The sequence below is a fragment of the Choristoneura fumiferana genome, chromosome 19 (genome assembly GCF_025370935.1).
Source record: "Choristoneura fumiferana chromosome 19, NRCan_CFum_1, whole genome shotgun sequence".
Classification (NCBI taxonomy): Eukaryota; Metazoa; Arthropoda; class Insecta; order Lepidoptera; family Tortricidae; genus Choristoneura; species Choristoneura fumiferana.
In genome coordinates this window covers 774,294-796,702 of record NC_133490.1, presented here as the reverse complement: position 1 = coordinate 796,702, position 22,409 = coordinate 774,294, and the positions used below count along the sequence as shown (strand labels likewise).

Sequence of the window (22,409 nt, the reverse complement as noted above, 5' to 3'; positions counted from 1 at the left end):
TAAAACAAGCCATTTTACCCGAGGCGTTCATATACTTAGCCATGTGGATCACGTCGAGACTAGACTAGACTCTAGTTAGTTGTGTTGTGGTCTAACAACTGGTAGCATGGTGTACGGTTGTGTCACTCTGAAGATGAGCTCTGTTTGAGTTCGAAACGCGTCAGTGTAGTGTGGTGGTGGTGATAGATGGGTTTGTGTGATTTGTGTGTGTTCTTACAGTGTGGAGGTGGAGGAACTGCATGAACACGCATATTTGCATAAGCTTAGCTATCGTAAGGTCGCGGGTGAGCAAGGAAATTATTTTAGTTCATTGATATGGACCTCCGCTTAGTAACGCCTGATTCAATAAATTATGTAGTTTAGAAGTTTAAGGATTTCTTTAAATGATTTTTATTTATATTTATTTAGATCTTTCTAAGGTACCTAGGTAGGTTGTGGTAGATTAGGTGGACGTAACGTCATAAAAAATAAGTGATCACTTTTGTACCTTGTCATTTTGACGTCATGTTTGAAAAGCCATACGAAATTGTGTACCGACTGAAAACGACAAGGTACAAAAGTGATCACTTATTTATGACGTTGACTGTACCTATCAAATACAAGAACAACAGGAAAATGATCAATATGTGTGAAGTAGTGAAGGAGTAATAGTATGTATTGTTTGATTCATTGAAATTTAGGAAATAATTACTCAAACTCGTAGGTAAACATTTACACTATTCAATAAGTATATTTTAGTATGTCAGTCCGTTCGCGGCTTAGCTTAAAGACTGTAAGGACCTACGCTAGCTGCTGCAAGTGCACGGAGTGAGCGCAAATCCGCTGCATGCGATGCGTGCAGTTAGCGCTTGCTAATACTATTTTTTTAATAAAACAGCCCAAATGACACGATGCTTTATGGGCTTAGTACCCTTTGCTATTTTATTTTGCCGCGGGCCTGGCAACATTGCTTTCGACTGTCAATGTCATTTTCCACGACAAGATGTCCCGTCTTGTAGGACGCCGTGCGAAGCGAAACAAAATAAAAACAAACCGACACCGTTTCCAAACTGTGTCTAACTTAAAACTAATGTAAAAAAATAACTATGAGTACCGCGAGCAGGTTTGTTACTGCATTTTAATAAGTTCAGCGAACATAGTTGCTGTGAATTTGTACAAAATAATTCGTACTCGTAAATTACAGGTTACGTTAAAGCGGTTATTATTCCAGATTCCCTCACCAACCAACTTTTAAGCCTAGGGGGCGTCGCGTTACATATCACCAGGTCGATGCCCTCTTCGATTACTTAATATCCAATCAGGAATTAGCGATGTCGTATTCAAACTCCAGGGTGGGGCGGTATAAAAGTCAGAAGGCTTGGGAAACAGTCACCGGTATGCTGAATCGCATTCCTGGTGGGGCTCGCAAGGATGCCAAGGGCTGGAGTGCAGTATGTACTAAATTTTTTATTACTTAAATGGAATATATATGTTATAAAACTTTGACATAACTTTCTTCAATGCAATTACATTAAAATATATTTTTAACTCTGCTGTAGCTGTTGCCCGCGACTCCATCTGCCAAAAGTTTGTTTATGTCAAAACTAGATAGTTTTTATCCCAGAAAATCGCATAAATGTCATCAGACAATGTCCTTCCCTTCATACCTAGTTTCGTCTAAATTGGTTAAGAATGAAGAGGTGACAGACAGAGTTACTTTCTTATTTATAATATTAGTAAAGATATTAAATAACTACAAGTTCCCAATCTACACTGGGACCGCATGGGAACTACAACCCAAGCCTTCTTATTCTGAGAGGAGGCCTGAGCCCAGCAGTGATACGCATATAGGCTGGGATGAGATGAGATAATAACCAGACCAATAGCAAATTTGACTGGAATCAATCATTAAAAAGGGTCCATATTGGCTCACATAAAATGATTTATCTGAATATTTGTCTTCTAACAATAAAATGCTTAATAAAAGGTATGTCCACATTAAATACACTTTCCAGTTCTGGAGCAACTACAAAAACAAATTAAAGAGCAGAGTCAAAATGGTAAAAGCGGCGCTGAATAGTGGCCAGACAACAAACACTAAGCTGACAGAGTTGGACATGAAAGTACTTCCTGTCCTGGGACCACTGTTCGCCTGCGGCAGTATGCCTGGAGACCCTGTTGACAATTCTATGAATTCTGAGGTAAATCATACAAATTATTTACACCAATTGGGCACAAGGGATCTTATACAAAACTGTTGAATTCTAACTTTATTTTTCATATCCCTACAAAAATACAAACTTACTTTTTGCAGTCAAATTTGTACAAACTTAGTGTGTTTGTCAGAAACGCACTTGTTATTATTTTTTTTAATTCATAGTATTCATATCATGCCCTTTTTAAATACAAGCAGTTATTTTTTATAATATTAATGGCTGTTAATGACACTTTAACTTTGATCATGTGAGCAGTGTGTATCCAGGGGTGTTGGGGTCTGGTACAGAACCATCCAAGCTAGTTAAAGCTAGCTAGTTCCGGACACATACCAACAAACAAATTCTTACACATGATGAGAGTTAAACCATCACCTCTGTGTGAGATTTGCTGGAAGGTAGATGACTTGTCCCATTTGTTGTTGGAATGTGCTCGAAACTCAGACTTGAGGAGAAGGGTACTTGGGGGTTTGGGCCCCATGCACAATGGCCAGGTCAATTGTTGGCTCTCAGAGCCAACATCTGACAAAGCCATTAGCATTTACCAATTTTTTAATATGTCCCTTGCGTAGGAAAAATGAGCGAGCACCCATGAGGCTGACATGATCACCTGGAGTGTTCAAAGCCTCAAAAAAAAAAGAGAAAAAAAAACTGATCATCATTTTGACGACCCGATGGCCAAGTGGTCCCGGCCAGGGCAGATATTTGTATGAATAGTACAAATGTTTGCTCTCGGGTCTTGAATGTTTGATATGTATTTATCTATATTTATAAGTTGACGACCAGCTGGCCTAGTGGTTAGAGAACGTGACTACAAAGCTTGAGGTCCTGGGTATGATTCTCGTGTCAGGGCAGATATTTGTAGGATATTTGTATTGGGTCTTGGGTGTTTAATATGTATTTAAGTATGTATCTATCTATATAATTATATTTATCCGTTGCTAAGTACCTATAACACAAGCTTTGCTAAGCTTACTTTGGGACTAGGTCAATTGGTGAATTGTCCCGTGATATAAGTATGTTTATCTGTTGCCTAGTAGTATCCATAGCTTTGCTTAGTTTGAGACTATAATCAATTGGTGTTAGTCAAGTTTCCCATTATTTATTAACTTAAATAGACTTTGAAATGGACTAGCATTTTGTGTTGTGTGAAGTGGCTTCCTACATGAAAGTACATGCGTCGCACAAACATAGCTACCCATATGGACTCCTGCAAAAGGCCTGAACTGGGTAACCAATAATTTTAATGTTTTAATTTCAGGATTTCCAGGAGCCCATGTTGAAGGCTTCTCCGCCGGGGTCCCCCGCGGCCCCTTCCAGCCCCGACACCCTCCCGAGCCCCCCGAGTCCGCCCCGCCCCGCGCCTTCATACACCCATGTCGCAGCCTCAACGAGAAAAACAAGGAGTCGTTAGTATTGTGATGACTAATATTTTACAATTGTATTCGTAACTTGTCTTGGAAAGATAGGTACGTCGAGAGGAAAATGGGTTTAATGCTTGAGTTTTACACTACTGTTCACTTCAAATTAAATTGAAACATTGAAAAAAAATGTTTACTCATTAGGTACCTTATTTTTCATGCATTGCTATATTTAGATTACTAGCTGTTGCCCGCGACTCCGTCCGCGTAGAAGTATAAAAAATAGTTTACGTCCTATTCTCTGACCTACGGAATACACAAAAAAATCCATAAGAATGGGTCAAGCCGCTTCGTAGGAGTTTTGTTGCAAACACTGTGACATGAGAGTTTTATATATTAGATTGAGTTTTTTTGAAATTACAAATTATTAAGAAAATTTAAACCAATTTAACTTAGATGAATGATTGGTCTCGCGCGCTCGCTCGACTAGATACCGCGGTAACTAAAACAAAACGTTCGTGAATGCGGCAACTCAATATTGTAGTGTGCGTAAGAACGGTGTAAGACAATTTGCAAGGATGCTAGTGTGCGTGACGAATTGTGTTGCCAGCTGCTCCACTGTTACCCGAATTATTGGGAAAATAAATTATTCTGTGGTCTATTAAGTTACTGGTTACAAAATGTATCTTGGGAAATACTTAGAAATTAAGAAGTAATTAAGAGTGAATGTATTCATATGTTTGTGTATAGGTTAGGCGTAGGTTTCTTCTTTAAAAAAATGGTAGGTATGATGTAGGTATATCAATGATCAGGCCTCACTTTTAATTAAAAAATATATATATTTAGGACATTCAATATTTACAAATCATTACTGAAAATTCATGGACTGAGTCACCAACTAAGAAGTTTTGCGTACTTAACACGTTGCACCTATAGTTAAACCTAATATAATTTACAGGTTAATTAAAACTAAAATAAAAATAATTGTTTACAAAATATACATACATAGGTACATGCATACATACATACTTACATACGCTTGAAAAACATAACCCTCCTTCGGCAGTCGGGTAAAAAGTTAACATTTCAGGAAAATGGGTAGAAATACGAAAAAAAAATTTTTTCGTTTCCCGTAATACCTAAGTAAATCAGCTGATCGGGCTTTTACTGGGAAGACGAAAAACATTTTTAATTTTAAGACACATTCACCCCTTAATTAAATAGTGTCTGGTAACAATTTATACACCTTCAGTGTATAATATCACAAAGATAAACATTAAATAATATAGAACTAGGTTATGTATATATAATAATTACGTTAGATACTTAAATAAAATAAGTTATTAAAATTTATCATCATTTAATGATGATAACAATAAAATTCAATTTATTAAAATCTCAACCACGGGGAATTTGATTCTTGTGTACGCGGCAACACAGAATGGCGTTTAGGGTTCATGTTATTTTATTTTGTAATTTCGAAATTATACGATATTTACTGATGGTATGTGATCCCAGTGTCCTTCTTATTTCTTGTAGTATTATTTTTAAACAGTTTCACTGCGAAAACTGGCATATTACTTCGGTTTATGACCAAAATTTAACAAAAATTCGGGACATGCACATTACGCACAGTTTGCAACGCGACTGACTTGCCTCGGGCTCAGGTACGCCGATTTCGGCGTACTATTTGTTGCCGCATTTGACAAGTACGCCGGCGGTATCTAGTCGAGCGAGCGCGCGAGACCAATCATTCATCTAAGCAATTTAACTTGTTTGTGGCTGTTGGCACCTGATTGCCTTGGTCTTAGACAAAGATTTTACATGCAATAGAGCATAAAAAGTCATTTATGTTGCCTAAATCCTGCATAAACACGAACTTTACGAGCTCGAGAAGTGTAAAGGTTATATTTATTGTAATGTATTTTTTAGGACCAAGGAAAAGAGTCCACAACACCAACGGCGCAAGCGACGGCTCCGACAGCGACAGCTTGGACGTGGCGCGTCTGTTCTCGCAGACGGAGGACCGCACGGCGTCCGCGCTGCTGCGGGTCGCGGACGCCGTCGACGCATTGGCGCAGGCTGCGCAGGCGCAGGCCGCCGCCGCGCGCGCCACTGCGCATGGCATGGAGATGATCGCGAAGGCGGTCGCGGACGCGCTGGCCAAAAGGTTAATAAAAGCCTTTTTGTTTCCATGCACTTAAAAAATACAAATATATTTAATAAACAAATTAAACATAACATTTACTGTCCAAAAGGTATTATGGAAGCTTAATTATACAAGGAGCCAGGCCAATCAAACGCCTAGACTAGAGCGACCGCTCCTCTTGCTTTACCCTAGGAAGATTCTAGTTTATTTGCATATCAATACAAAGCTATACTATATAGTTATTCCAGATGTAGAATGAGACAATGTAGAATGAGGTGGTTAGGTAGTTATGTACTTAAGTTAAAATAAATTGAGCGCTTCTCGCCAATAAACGTTACAGTTTGGCGAGTAACACTAAATGTAATAATTAATTGTTTTTAAATTAAATAAATTAAAAAAAAAAAAAAAAAGATGTCTAGCCGTTTCAGTGTGAAAGAGTAACAGACATACATACACATATTTACGATTTTAAAACAGTAAACAAAAACAGGTTATTTCCAAGGTTTTTTTTTATTAGCAGAATGTTTATACATTTTTTTTTTTTCAGATTTGGAACAACAGACGGAATGGTTGCCAATGATCATTAACCCAGAAAAAAACTGGTCACACCACTGACTTGGAAAAAACTGTGGCAACAGCACTGGCCCTGGTAGAGAAGTGGTCGATCTAGGTGCCAGATGGCAAGGAGCGCCAATTTCCAGTATCCAGTGCAGAATAAAATGATGACGCCTTGTGAGAGGCACGGATGCGGTGTAGACATCTCGCTCTACCTTGATCAATGGCTAGCGCTGTGTGGCAGCCCAGTTTGAACTATGGTCTCTCGAGCAGAGAATTGTGCGGTTGAAAAGTTGAATGCTGTGTGTGAAGCTCCCAAACCGCTTTGGGACAAGGGCCTAAAGCCCAAGCCTTCTCATTGTAAGAAGAGATCTGTGCTCAGCAGTGGGACGTGTATGGCTAGAGACGAAACATCCCCGACTCTGGGTTATAAACTTAGTAGCTAGATGGCGTTAGTATCGAGAAGTCTGTTGGATGTTACAGCCTTGCTTGTGATTGGTTCATTTAGGTCTTTGGTTCAACAAAACGGGGACTATGCAACACTGTGGCATGCTCGATATTTTTATGGTACGGTTTTAAGGTGTATTAAATATGATTTTAATCTAAACTTTGTTTTCACGCCCGTAATAACAGACTTTGAAAGCCATACTTAAAAACCTCACGCAACAGTGCGCCATCTAGTGAGACAAAAACGATAGCCCTCATTAAGTAATGTCAGAGTTGTAAAACGGTCCGCACGATACCAACGCCATCTAGTGCCAAGAAACCCTGATGTGTTTATTTATTGAACTGTCCATGCACAACCTAAGGATCATCAATCTGAAAAAAAAGTGTGATTTACCTAAAAATATTGATCAATGAATTTTATTTCTTAGGCCGCCTATTGTTAACCTTGCAATTTTCTTTCTGTGTTCCTGTTTTCTGTATCGCTTACTATTTGCTGTGTACCTACAATAGTCATTGTATTGTAAATATAGCTACATAGATATGTAAATTTGCTTTATATATTGTAAATAAGTGTAAAATAAGCAAACATAAAAATATACTATAACTACTTCGTCTTTCTTTTAAAACTATCTGATTCCCGTAGCCTCAGCAATGTAAAGGAAAAAGTTTTCTAAAATTTTTTTTACTGGAAGCTTCGGATGCACACTTGTTTCTGGAACACGGCATGAGACGAGGTTAGAAAGAGACGGCGAAAGCGATCGTGAACGTCTACGCGTTAGATAATTCGGCCTTAGGTATTCCGACTACTGGAAGTGGATCAAAACCTTGCAAGATTGGAAACAAACAAATAATGTACGAGAAGTTAAATTGAAGCTTGTAAATAAAAATATGTTAAATCCCTATCCCCTATCTGCAACTTTAGAATATTTCAGGAGGGTATTGTGTTAATTTTGACTGAATCTCCTGTAAATTTTTGGAACTTCCAAGATTTGACCCATACTATCACGGTAAGATAAGTAAAAGCTTGTAATTAGATATCTAAAGTGCGATAGTGACACAAGTCAAAATTCTAGGGCAGTATCTTTGGTCAGTATACCTACATTTTGAAATACCTATGTCACTATTCAATCAAAGTTCAATTTTAACGCTCCCTTTATTTTGGATTGTGTCACTATCAAATTAAAACAACGTGGAAGAAATATGAATGCGGGACCCTACCAGAACTGTAAAATTTTTGAGGAAAAAATGCTTCAATATAATGGCAGCCGTTTTCGCACAATTTCGTATGAAACAATTAACAACTAGTTCAAATATGTGTGATTGCATTTTTTGTTTTATTAGAATTCTTTCACTCCGCTCAGATCTCAGTCATCTTGCTTGACTTGAAGTAAGTACGAAAAAATCAGGTGCAAAAATCGTAATCGTCATATATTTTTCAAGGAATTGCACATTTTCACATCTGGCAACTGGAAAATTGACATTTTGGCGAGTGAAGTTTGAGCTGAGCTGGCTGAGCGAGCGAGCATGCACAGCATAGTACATTTCCCTACTCGGTCGCGGAATCGAATGTACTTTTCGCAAAGTTGAATTATGAATTTTGTTTGTTTACTCGAATTGCTGCAATGGAAAAATACACTTACTTTTAAAATTGTTAGTCCACTACAATCTTTAGTAAAGTAATAATTTTTTCTTATACTTAAACTTAAAATAACGAAACGGCTCTCCGCGGGGAACAGAGCGAAAAATAAAATGCCTAAATCTGAAAAAAGATTTTCACCATTTATAAAACAAGTAAGTATCTAAGCTAAAAATCGGCGTCAGCACTTGTTACTGAAAAAGATGATGCAATAATGATACCCTGAATACTTTAAATAGGTCTTTTAAAATAATTACTTTGTTGGATGTTTATTTAACTCAATAAAGAATAAGAATCATCATAATATTAAAGTAATAAAATATGTATGTTTTTACCTGAATTCATTTTAATTAAATATCTAATTAATATCCACTATAATAAATTTAAAGTTTATATTACATTGAAAAACAATTTGTGCTTTTAAAATACATTCAGCTGATATTCTTAGTGTTATTAATTGATTCTTTATAAAGCATACAATGACTCATGGCTAAATTTTATTTTTGTAGTGCTTCGTGACATGCGCTGTGTGTTGCAACATCATTGGCCAGGGCTGCGCCACCGGCTTCCCTGCGGTGCTCCTGCCGCAGCTGAAGACGGGGCCGATCCACACCAGCAAGGAAACAGACTCCTGGATCGGTCGGTAGCAATGTTGCAGGTTAGATAACTCATCTCCGCTACATCCCAGTACAAAGTCCAGGCCTCATTTTGGAATTAGAGGGGTTGGGTAGTTGCTACATGTGCCTAGTACAGATTGGGAACTTCACACACAACGGCATAAATGGTATAGATCTGTTTTTAAGAACCACATCATCGATATTAGTAACAAGAAAAACTGCATGTTGAATACTGCAAAAAAACTTACATTATTAAAAATATGTAATACTTACAATGAATTTATTCATTCTAGATATCGTATTTTATGATAAAATTTATTGATCATGACCTACACTACCAATATCCAGATAGAAATAATGTAAGTTTTATTTTTCAAAATGATCAGATTCAATTCCCAAACAGTACACTTTTTTTTTAAATGTATGAATGCAGTTTTTCTTGTTTACTAAGAGTATAAGGTAAGGTTCCTAAGAGCAGATCTTCTTATGTCTTATAGTTTCAGACTCCCATGTTGAGCGATCTAAATGAGCCACCCTGTATTTTTTTTAAACATTCAACATAAAGGTGCATACTACCTGTTTCGTTTCGTTTATTAAAAAAATCCGCTTGCTATGGCTTATTTCATTGAATCAAGCGTTACAATGCGGAGGTCCATATCAATGAACTAAAACAATAACTTTGCTCACCCGCAACCTTATGACAGCTCTCTATGTTTATGCAAGAAATGTATGTCCATGCAGTTCTTCCACCTCCACACTGTAAGAACACACACAAATCACACAAACCCATCTATTACCACCACCACTGACGCATTTCGAGCTCATCTTCAGAGCAGCAACCATTCACCATGCTACCAGATGTTAGAGTGAGCCAGATGTACAAAAGAGCCCCTTCTGGCCTACATACAGAATAAACGGTTCTCTGCCATTTCACGGAAATATTATTCATTTGCCAACTCACGGTTTTCTCAGAAACCATTTTTTTTCGGAACTTTCATAAAACAAACCTTACCTAACCTACTCTATAAAACCATAAGGAGAAAATTGAGTTGGGAAATAAAACAGGTTTGCAGGGTTTGCAGGTGGTAGGACCTTATGCAAAGTCCGCCCGGATTGCTACCACCATCTTGCTCGCTAATCCTGCCATGAAATAGCAGTGCTTGCATTGTTGTGTTTCGGCGTGGAGAGTAAGACAGCCGGTGAAATTACTGGCACTTGAGGTATCCCATCTTAGGCCTCTAGGTTGGCAACGCATCTGCAATCCCCCTTGTGTTGCACGTGTCTATATGGGCGGTGGTAATCTCTTACCATCAGGTGACCCACTTGCTCGTTTCCCATCCAGTCGAATAAAAAAAAAAAACAGTAAACAAATGAAACATTTGAGAAAAAATATTTCCTGCGAATAGGTAGGATACCGAATAAACGTTTTGATTTGAATTATAATATATAAAAAAACTTGTTAACATTCCAGCGTCAGTGATGGCGCTGTCCATTCTCCTGGGCAACGCGGCTGCGCCGGCGCTGATGGGCCGTCTGGGGCGCAAGCCGGCCGCGTACGCCGTCATAGGCTGCGGGATCAGCGGCTGGCTCGTGCTCGCCGCCGCGCCCAATGTCGCGGTAACTATACACTAGAGGCTCCCGAAGTGATCCAGGTGGACCCCAATGTCTAAGGGAGCTGAGCCGTCTTATGGTGTTCCCACATTGGCTGTTATAAATGTTATATAACGTTATGAAACACTTGTTTTATAACATAGTAGCTTTTGCCCGCGGCTTCGCCTGCGTGGAATTCGGTTATCGCGCGCTGTTCGGCTGTTCCCTCGGGAACTGTGCATTTTTAATATAATAATGATAAAAAGTAGCCTATATCACTCTCTGGCCCATAAACTATCTGTATGCCAAAAATCACGTCGATCTGTCGCTCCGTTTCGACGTGAATGACGCACAAATATACAAACCCACATTTTCGCATTTATAATATTAGTAAGTATGGATTATAATATGTGGTGTTCTACGAATAATAATTCTCTACAAGCGTAACTAAGCCCGAAAAATCATTCCACGGAATACCTACCGCGGCGGGCGTAAAATACACACCGCGCGTCGTGCCAGTTCGGCCGTAAAACTTGAGTCGTGCAGTCGCTCCGTGGAAAGTTTCGATTAAGTTTGTGATTGTGTTTTTACGCAAATCAATTAAAAAAATATACCGTCGTGTTGTGTGTAGTGGTGTAGAAGCCATTCAGATATGAAAAACACAGGTCTCTCTTTTCATATGCCAGTAAATAAATATTTAAAACACCATACTTGGCGACCCTGGAAAGTGTTATGCAACATGTAACTAAGATTATTTTTTCCATGTAGTATATATAATAACTCTCACGTGATGTGCTCAAATAAAATCATATTTAATACACCTTAAAACCGTACTATAAAAATATCGAGCATGCCACAGTGTTGCATAGTCCCCGTTTTGTTCGGAAAAAAGGGAGGACAAAGGTTTCCGAAAGACAAACTGTCTCAAAACACAGACATTCATTGCCCCGGAACGCATATTTGCCATAATTAATTTCAGATATTGCAAAATATTCACAAAATTATTCTAATTATAAATAAACCCGCGTAGCTCACCCGAAAACTATGAGATTTGATATTTCGGAGACCTCACGCTACACTAGCGCCTCTAGTGGCGAATTCATACGCGATAGCCCTCATTATAATCTTCTTCTCTTGTTGTATAATCTACTATTCTAGTTATGTTTAAATTTTTATGCTGAAGTTCAAACCTTTAGCCAATTATTTATGTCGGCAAACAGTTTGGCCATTTTATGGGGTGATTTGTCAGCACCTGCTGTAATTGTAATAACAAAGATTATTTATTTTCATTGTTGTATTTAAAACATTCAATAAAAAAGTAAAATCGTAAACAAGCTTATTTATTTTAGTATAATTCTGCATAATGCCATCCACGTATTGTAAGATCGCCACTCGCTTGTCGCATGGGGGCAGCGCCGACTCTTACGCGGACCAATCGCGGGCAAGCTTTGTCTATGAGAGTGTGTGTTACGTTGTCATTGCTGTTAAGTTTGTTTGCGTAAATGCTACAAATGGAATCACAATCGAAGCGTTCATTGCTAGAAGTTACGTTTCTTGAGAATTATTATTCGTAACTATATAAAAACTTAATACCTTTAAAACATCCGACAAGTTGTAACAATAGTTAAAAAGTGTTACCCCCTTATTCATAAAACTTAACAAGCCTATGTTAACTAACAAATGCTTTGTCCCTTTCTAACAAATACAAATGTCGGAGTGACAGATAAGGACAAACGAATTTTAGCGGAATTTTAACTAAAATAGGTTTGATTGTCGTTTATGAATAAGGGGGTTACAATGTATCGTGTTTTATAACGTTATATAACATTTATAACAGCCAGTGTGGGAGCACCATTTAGGTCATATGGGGGCCCTGGGGCACACAACTAAAGGTCCTTTTTGAAATTAAAGAAAACAATTTTTTTTTGCTTGTATTGTACAGTCACGTCTAAAAGTATGTATACACAAAAAAAATTGAAAAATATGTAGCCACACATTTTCATCATAAATATGTATCTATTACTGACACCAAAAATTGTATTCATTAAACTGTTTCAGTATTATGTAATCACAAATGCTTCAGAAAGTTGCATACTTAAATAAATTCCATTTAAATGTATCACCTCGTAGGCAAAAATAAGTATACATGAATGGGTTCCATATACATATAACCACACCAATTTGGCAAATATTTGTATACGTCGTTTGATTCATAATATGTATCAGACTGCAACAACAAACCTTGTCTGACTGGCATAGAATCGTAAGTTGTATATTTGACTGATTTGACAATCCACGAAAACAGTGCGGACTTGTCACTGCATACGTCCTCTTATTCCTCTTAATGGCGGCCATAAGGCTTGGGCCAATGTCAGTTAAATTAAAGATAAATAATATTCTTCCTATGCATGTTGTACGGTGATTGTAGTTTTGCAACTTGATAGCAAAATTCCAGAAACCACGCCGAGACCACTTGCGCATTAAAAAATGTCAGACAAGAGAGCAATATAGAATTTTGTGATCACTGTTCACTGTTAAGGTTAATCGTCGCATAAAACACTATCAAAATTATACTTCAACTAGCCAAAGAAGCAGAAATACCAAAATTAGATATCGTCTACATCCGCCATGTTCGAATGCTACAAATCGAATCCACTGCATACGTCTATCTCACGATTATTCTATGACGCACTTGACAGTCCTTAGATTGAATTGACTTGTAAATATTGAGTATTTCAGTTTAGGGTCATTCTCAGAAAGGTGCACTAAGCATTTTTTTGTTTTTATTTTAATTATATTGTTAATTGTTAGTGGTAGAGCCGCACTGTAGCCAGTTCTTGGTTTGCAGTACGAATGGGCGGGCTCGACCGGGTAGTATAACACTCTCACAGAATATCGACGTGAAGCAGGAGCTGGCTAGTCATTCAGAAGCTGTCTTCTATAATTAAAATTACAATGATTAAAGATTGCAAATTATAGATGCTTCAGTGGATCTGTCCTCAGTGGATGACCCGAACAACTTGATCGCTTTGGCTTAGTCGATATTAATGACCACTCTGGACGTTTCCAATATTTGGTGATCTTGATGGTGTATAAAAAATTAAATATATCCATACCAAATTCATCCAGCTCACTCCAGTCAGTTCATCCCCCATTTTCTCCCCTTAAGGGTTGCTTTTGGAGTTAAATCTAAGTACCCTATGTTCAGCCCCTGACAGTCGAAACCAATCGGTTTCGACGTGATACCGGAACAGACAGAGTTACTTTCAATTCATCACTCCATAGTATAAAACAAAGTCGCTTTTTTGTCTGTACGCTTAGATCTTTCAAACTACGCAACGGATTTTGATGCGGTTTCACAAATAATAGTGTGATTCACGGTGTCTATGTATACCGTAACCGTGTTGTGCCGGAACGGGTCACCAGTATATAATATTATTTTAATGGAGTATGGATTCGTAGTATGTATGTCCTGCCCGCATGCAGGTTACGAAAGAGACAGACATGTAATCTTAACAAAACAGTAATTCTTCAAAACGAATCAAAATATCAAATCGTGTTTACATATTTATGAATCAAACGGCGTATACAAATATTTGCCAAATTGGTGTGGTTATATGTATATGGAACCCATTCATGTATACTTATTTTTGCCTACGAGGTGGATACATTTAAATGGAATTTATTTAAGTATGCAACTTTCTGAAGCATTTTGTGATTACATAATACTGAAAAAGTTTAATGAATACAATTTTTTGGTGTCAGTAATAGATAAATATTTGATACAATGTATGACTACATATTTATGCAACCTTGTTTTTGTAACATATTTTAGACGTGACTGTACAATTTAATTATTACACATAAATAAATATGGTCAAGATACTAGCTTTCGGAATTACTTTTGAGCAAAATCTTCCATTTTAACATTTAGTCGGCTTTGAAAACGGCGTAAGTAATTGGTACTAACTGATACATAGAATCATAACAAATCTCGAGTGGTCAGTCGTCAAGTGTTACTTACTTAACCTTGGTTGATAAGCTGAGTTTCCGAGCTATTTGTACATTAGATTATTGCCTACGTGTAATATTTACATGATATTATCGTATATTATTAGCATCTTATAAAAAAACCGTGGTAGGCTGTTTGACCAATGGCGTTTCAAGCAGAGGGTTGTGTGTGGGTTCGAGCTCTGAAAACATCGCGAGGAAAGCTGCACACACCTGTGAAGAATTTCAATTGTGTGTGTGTGTGAAGTTGTGCATCCGCATTGGCCTCGCGTGCTCTCGGAACTACGGCCCAAGTGCTCTCATTCTGAGAGGGCGCCTGTGCAATGCAGTGGGACGTGAAGGCCGGAGTCGTTCCAAGTTGAACGACCCAATTAATACATATTGTTCAGATAGAAAAAAGTGGGATCGGATTTTTATTTTTATTTTTTAGACGACCAGATGGCCTAGTGGTTAGAGAACCTGACTACGAAGCTTGAGGTCCCGGGTTCGATTCCCGTGTCGGGCAGATATTTGTATGAAAATACGAATGTTTGTTCTCGGTCTTGGTGTTTAATATGTATTTAAGTATGTATCTATATCTATATAATTATATTTATCCGTTGCTTAGTACCCATAACACAAGCTTTGCTAAGCTTACTTTGGGACTAGGTCAATTGGTGTGAATTGTCTCGTGATATTTATTTATTTATTATTTTTTGTTATATCGCTTACATACCTACCTCAAAAAATACTTAACGCACTCGTTTGCTAGGAGTGCATGCATGCGTTTGTAACTTTCGCCCACTTTCCTTTAGTATCCATATATACATAATACATATAGTGGTAAGATATTGCTCTGGTAATTTTAAACCCAATTCTCCAACACAAAATCACTGACTGACTTTGTCCACAGACACTGATCGTCGGCCGAGTCATCCAGGGCATATCGTACGGGATCATCATGCCTCTCCGGCCAGTTCTGATCGGGGAGTACACCAGCCCTCGCTACCGCGGCAGCTTCCTTACCACCATCTCCCTCTCGCAGACCACCGGCATAGGCCTCGTGCACCTCATAGGCTCTCTACTACGCTGGGAATACTCTGCTCTAATATGCTGTCTATTCCCTCTAGCAAGTTTAATCATGACATTATACTCACCAGAATCACCAAGCTGGTTAGCAGTTAAAGACAGATTTGAAGAATGTAGAGACGCCTTCCATTGGCTACGGGGGGAAGAAGAAAATGAGGAGTTGGAGAAGATGATCCAAGCTAGAATAATAGCGAAACAGAATGAAGTAGCAGAGAATGTGTCAAAGTTTGAAGAATTGAAGCTCATTGCTAGGAAAAAGGAGGTGTATAAACCGGTAGCGCTGGCAATGCATGTGTATCTGCTAGCGCAGTTTTGCGGTAGTATCACATTACCCAGTTATTCCCAGAGATTATAGGTGCTATGGTGAACGCGGAACATGCAAATTTCTGGATGATACAACTAGATGTGCTAAGACTGATAGTGAACGGTGTCGCGGTTTTTGCGATTGCCAAAGTTCGTCGACGGACCTTGATGTTTTCGGCTTGCGCGCTCTGCGTAGGAATACGTGTACGGAAAGCTTAACGGTATCTTGGCCTATGACGCCACTTGGATACCAGTTTTACTCCTCAATCTTCAAATGGCGTCGATAGGTTTTGGCATGGTGCCGATGGCAAACGTTATAACAGGGGAAGTGTTCCCGTTGCAATATAGAAGCATTCTGGGAACTGTTAGTGTTATAACTGTAGCAGCTACCATGTTTATGATATTAAAAACCTTTCCAGGGTTATTGTCAAGTACAGGCTTGCACGGGACATATGCGATATACAGTGTTATTTTGGCGTACGGGGTGGTTGTCACTTGGTTTCTGCTACCGGAGACTAAAGGGAGGACGTTGCAACAGATCGAGGAACACTTTAGAGGGAAGCCGTTGGTACCGGTTGAAGAGTTACGGGAAATTGAACCGCTTAGGGCCGGACAGAAGACTGTCGAAGAAGATAAGCTGTGATTTTTTTGGCAGAAATTAAAATAGGTCCAATTTTCTATGACAAAACCTATTATTAAGTGAAATATAAAAATCAAATATGTACAGTCACGTCTAAAAATATGTATACAAAACAAGGTTGCATAAATATGTAGTCATACATTGTATCAAAATATTTATCTATTACTGACACCAAAAAATTGTATTCATTAAACTTTTTCAGTATTATGTAATCACAAAATGCTTCAGAAAGTTGCATACTTAAATAAATTCCATTTAAATGTATCCACCTCGTAGGCAAAAATAAGTAGATATTTTGATTCGTTTTGAAGAATTACTGTTTTGTTAAGATTACATGTCTGTCTCTTTCGTAACCTGCATGCGGGCAGGGACATACATACTACGAATCCATACTCCATTAAAATAATATTATATACTGGTGACCCGTTCCGGCACAACACGGTTACGGTATACATAGACACCGTGAATCACTCTATTTATTTGTGAAAACCGACCGACTGGTTTCGACTGTCAATGGGCTGAACATAGGGTACTTAGTTTTTATCTCCAAAAGCAACCTTTAAGGGGAGAAAATGGGGGATGAACTGACTGGAGTGAGCTGGATGAAATTTGGTATGGATATATTTAATTTTTTATACACCATCAAGATCACCAAATACTTGGAAACGTCCAGAGTGGTCATTAATATCGACTAAGCCAAAGCGATCAAGTTATTCGGGTCATCCACTGAGGACAGATCCACTGAAGCATCTATAATTTGCAATCTTTAATCATTGTAAACCAAGAACTGGCTACAGTGCGGCTCTACCACTAACAATTAACAATATAATTAAAATAAAAACAAAAAAATGCTTAGTGCACCTTTCTGAGAATGACCCTAAACTGAAATACTCAATATTTACAAGTCAATTCAATCTAAGGACTGTCAAGGGCGTCATAGAATAATCGTGAGATAGACGTATGCAGTGACAAGTCCGCACTGTTTTCGTGAATTGTCAAATCAGTTAAATATACAACTTACGATTCTATTCCAGTCAGACAAGGTTTGTTGTTGCAGTCTGGATACATATTTATGAATCAAACGGCGTATACAAATATTTGCCAAATTGGTGTGGTTATATGTATATGGAACCCATTTATGTATACTTATTTTTTCCTACGAGGTGGATACATTTAAATGGAATTTATTTAAGTATGCAACTTTCTGAAGCATTTTGTGATTACATAATACTGAAACAGTTTAATGAATACAATTTTTGGTGTCAGTAATAGATACATATTTATGATGAAAATGTGTGTCTACATATTTTAATTTTTTTTGTGTATACATACTTTTAGACGTGACTGTACAGGTCGTCATCGTTACAAGAGCTGACACGAATTAATTGAATAATTGAATGATAGTCATTGATAGTGTAATGGCTTGCAACGAAAAGGCTTGTTCCTTTATAAATGATATGTACTTAATATAGTGCAACATTTAGATCGGTCAGTATGGGAAACATACACGAACATACGAAGATCTGTTCTTAGGAACCATGTCATCGATTTTAGTAACAAGAAAAACTGCATTCATACATTTAAAAAAGAATTGTACCCAGTTCAGGAATCGCACCCGGTCGTTTTGAAAAATAAGTCTGGGATTTTTCAACTTTCCTAAGCTTATTTAGTTAGTTAATTAATTATTTTAATAGTCTACCAAAAAGTACTTACTATACCATACCTATTTATTAATAATGTGTCGCTAAATAACTTAACTATTAATTGTTAATTATTAATAAGGAAAAGAAATAAAAAACAAAATATTTTTCTATAATTTTCTATATTATTTGGTACATGATATCTGTCTGTCCGTCCAACCATACATGGCTATAGCCCTTTGAGTGGCTAAGGTAAATTTAAATACAATAAAGGCGCATCCGGCCAGTATTGTTGCACGACAGACTACATCCACTTAACTATCTGTACAATACAACATGTTACATACATCCCCGCGAAACGCAACAGCGTAAAAAAGCACTACCATACAGATCCATACATATAGACAATAAAAATAATTCCTGAAGCACGCATCCCGACACTACACTTTTCCATATACTTGTAGTTATGTGCAGTTTTACAAAAAAAAAAATGGTATTTTACATATTTATAACAGAGCTAAAAATTGCCTTTACATAAGACAAATTAAACGTATACCCTAAGGGGTGTCTAATAATAACAAGTCCAAATACAGAATTTCATTCGGTCTTTCCTATGGGACTATGGTACAAAAGTTAAAGATAACAAATCTTTTTGTCTTTTTCTAAAGCACTTATAAAAATAGCCCACTAAAAAATAACAAGTCACTAACTTTATGTCCGGAGAAAAAGACAGCTTTTGTCTTTTACTATTTTTTTCACTTTGAATGAATGCAGCTTCAGGTCTGTTCCTTCGGAAGGTCATTTAAAGGAAGACTCACCTTCGCCTTATACTTCTAGAAACTTCTCTATATCTCTTACATTAGTACGGGATGCGTCGTGATGAAGGAGCAGCGGTGTGATTAACAAACGTAAAAAGGCATTCAACTTATATTAAACTACTTTAACAGCCATTTTGAAACGACAACGCGAATGATGCGCCGACATTTTAATTTAAAAAAATTGTGGATCAAAGAATAATATAACAACCATTACAAGGGTAAGCTAATAAAAAATTGTTCAGGTTTAGGTTATGTATAAAATTGATAATAATATATCCATCACCACTATTCATAAGTTAATTAAAAGAAGTACGAAACATTCCGTTGTGCGACAGACCATATAGTTGTATAAGATATACTGAGCGACAGAAAATGTGGCCCTCAAATGCAGTAATAGGAATTTTTGTATGTAGAGTGAGCCTAATTTTGTGCCGCTGAGTATAGTTTCTGTTATAGTTGTGCCAAACTTTTTGCAGTTAGTTACCCTAGGTAACTAACTGCAAAAAACTTATAAACCTCTAGAGGTTTATAAGCTACCGGTTAAAAAGGTTCAACTTATGACCACCACGAATGAAATTAAAGTAGGGTGGTTGGGTTGTCACACTGATGTAAAATGCTTGAATATGGCAACTTTGTAAAAGAAAAATTATCAAAAAGAATGGAATAGACTTCAAAGTCGGCGTCATCAAACGTATCGCAGCTATAACTAATAACAATCCAAACATAAGACTACTGATGGCCGGGCTGTGGCCCACTTTATAAATCAAATTTCAAAGCCCAATTTAGAACCGCAAGAAATATTGTGCAAGAAGAAATACATTGCGAGGCCGTAAAGCTAACGAGATTGAAGTAGCCAATCTACCGCCGCAATGTAATGCAACTTGCACGATTTCTCTTGCTAGGTCTCTGGACTTAACTCATACGTTAAATTTCAAATTGGCTCGACTTAGTCGCTGTTAAGTATAACATACAGACAGTTCATCCCTCAAAATGGTCAAATGCCACATCATCGGACTAGTTTTGTATTTGGGTAAGGCTCGGAGCATTCCAACCGCCGTTTGGATGTAAAAAAACTTTGCTTTTCCGCGAACACACGTCTCACTTATGGTGCTGGTAGTTGTTAATACAGTCGTGTGGAGATATATCGCAATAGAAAGGTCTCTCTTCAGCCTGCTGTTATGATAGTATCGAAGTCCAAAGAAACAGAGTCGGGAGTTGTATTTACGCATCAGGGTTTAAAAACCTCGATAGCGCGATGTAGAACACAAGCGCCAGTTCATGCGTAGTAGGTGGCGCTAGTCGTAAACACACAGTCATAACGGCTTTGTCACATTGAATGCCATTGAATAGCACCCAGTGTGGCAAGTTCCTTGTTCGTTGATTTTTGATGCGGTAGTTGAAATGCTTCTGAGCTTTACCCATTTAATAGTGGGTTGACATATTAGGAAGCTGTTTTGCCCTACGCAAAAATGAAAAACGAAAACGTTTCGAAATATTTGACATTTTGCGGCCGCTTGTAGTTCTCATTGCCACTTCTCGAAATATCCACTTGATCGAATTTAACAATTCCACGTCTTTTTCATTAACGTTAGGTTTTAAGTTGACAAAATAATAAGAAGTTCAAATTTGACTATCAGTGATCTTTATGGTAGAAAAACAAGCAGGCGGGTGTGACGCCGCCCGTGGACATTTTAAAGATGAATTTCGGGTGCATTGCTGGCCGTTTAGAAGAACAGGCTGAATAAACTTTGGCAAAATTGAGTCAAAATCACCAAACCACCTAAAATGTTAACCCAGCATTAAATAAAAAAAAGATAACAACCGCAACACAGCGACCACTAATTTCTTTACGGGGCCCCACGTTCGTACAAAAAGCGCGCCTCGATCTACACATCCAAATAATCACAAAACTTGTCATATAACGTATTTATTAAACAAAAAAATATATAATAAAAAGTAAAATTCAGCTTAAGTCAGTTAAGGCGGCGTTCGCCGCAAGCTCTTAAAACAATACAATCTGACACACTAGAAACTGCACTTGGAAAAAGGTCACATAATTCATCTTGTTGCAATAGTAGCGTTCCATTACGGCGACGGAACGCCCGCTCCTGTACTGAACCACGCAATGTAACGCTACTAGCACAAATTTTCTTACAGGGCAGTCTAGTTGTATGCCAGAGAGGTGCCTAAGATGGGCGCTTAATATACATCGACTACGAGTAACATTATTTACACGTTCAATACAAAATATTGATCATCTTAAACTATAGAACACAGTAGCTTCCCTCGGATGTAAGGATGGGTTCTCACTCGTACCAATGTGTTTTAATACAAATATTTACCAAAGTCTGGTTGATTGAATTTAACGGCCAAAATCTGTTCCCAACTTGCTTCAGCAAATATTTCTATCGACCTGTATTTTACAAACATCTGCCGAAGACAGACGAAGTTTGCCGAACGTTACCGAAGTCTGAACAGGCAGTGCCGAGTGGGTCCAATACTCGCGTAGATTACCCGGCCAGAGAGGCCTAGAGGTGCCTGCTTTTCCACCAGCGAGGCAAGGCGAGACGAGGTGGGACGAGAATTGAAATCGCGCCGACCCATTTCCACCAAAAATTACCACCGAAGATATCGCGCGAGCCGGCGTTTTTCCGATGCAGAGTTAATTTATAGCCTATATCGGAAGCAATACGGTTCATTTTTACACCAAAAAATATATTTGCCATACAAATTTCAATTCTCACCCCGCCTCGCCGGTGGAAAATCGCCTTTATTGTCTAACGCACTCGGAATGACAATCGGTTTCACCACTTCTTTCTGTCACACGGTGTAGTATGAGGGAAGAAAGAAATGGTGAATGCGATCACGAGATCGCGCATTAGACAATATGGCCACTGCTCTGTATAGTCTTACGTAAGTATTGAAAACCAATCCTTCACACCATCGATACACGAGTCAACGATATGGTTATAATAAGTTTTATTTTAAAATTTTAATTTGTAATACAAGCTTTTTTTGCCGACTGTACTGGGATTGTCATACAGACTACATTTCCGTACCAAATTTCAAGTCGATACCATTAACCGTTAAGGAGTTCCATTCTGCGGAGGCGATCCTGGCTGGAGCATCAGGATGTCACTACTAGATTATTGTATTGTCACCAGATTTACTTAAGTATGCCAAATTTCAAGTCAATCCGACCACAGAAAGTGGTAAAATTCAACCAGTAGTATAAAATTAACCTTTTTTTTAAAATGTTGACGCGTGGAACGAGGGCATTTACTGGTTACACTGATCGCCATTATAAACGTATTAAAGCTACAACTCTCTCACGTTAGGAGTTATAGTCATCAATAAGTTTCCAAAGAGCTTCAACATTGAG

At 37.9% G+C, this 22,409-nt stretch overlaps 2 protein-coding genes across 2 annotated transcripts; both read left to right on the top strand.

Annotated features, from left to right (window-relative positions):
• The first annotated feature begins 959 nt into the window (after nucleotides 1-959).
• On the top strand, nucleotides 960-7,288 carry LOC141438798 (uncharacterized). The gene is made up of 6 exons (XM_074102770.1): nucleotides 960-1,102; nucleotides 1,211-1,430; nucleotides 1,995-2,180; nucleotides 3,454-3,601; nucleotides 5,486-5,723; nucleotides 6,250-7,288. Exons 1-6 carry the CDS (start codon nucleotides 1,086-1,088, stop codon nucleotides 6,287-6,289), a joined length of 849 nt encoding a protein of 282 aa, XP_073958871.1. The 5' UTR covers nucleotides 960-1,085; the 3' UTR covers nucleotides 6,290-7,288.
• A 940-nt stretch (nucleotides 7,289-8,228) lies between these two features.
• Nucleotides 8,229-17,834, top strand: LOC141438589 (facilitated trehalose transporter Tret1-like). The gene is made up of 5 exons (XM_074102454.1): nucleotides 8,229-8,495; nucleotides 8,850-8,979; nucleotides 10,429-10,574; nucleotides 15,451-15,963; nucleotides 16,126-17,834. The coding sequence occupies exons 1-5, from the start codon at nucleotides 8,454-8,456 to the stop codon at nucleotides 16,570-16,572; spliced, it is 1,278 nt and encodes a 425-aa protein (XP_073958555.1). The 5' UTR covers nucleotides 8,229-8,453; the 3' UTR covers nucleotides 16,573-17,834.
• The last annotated feature ends 4,575 nt before the right edge of the window (nucleotides 17,835-22,409 follow it).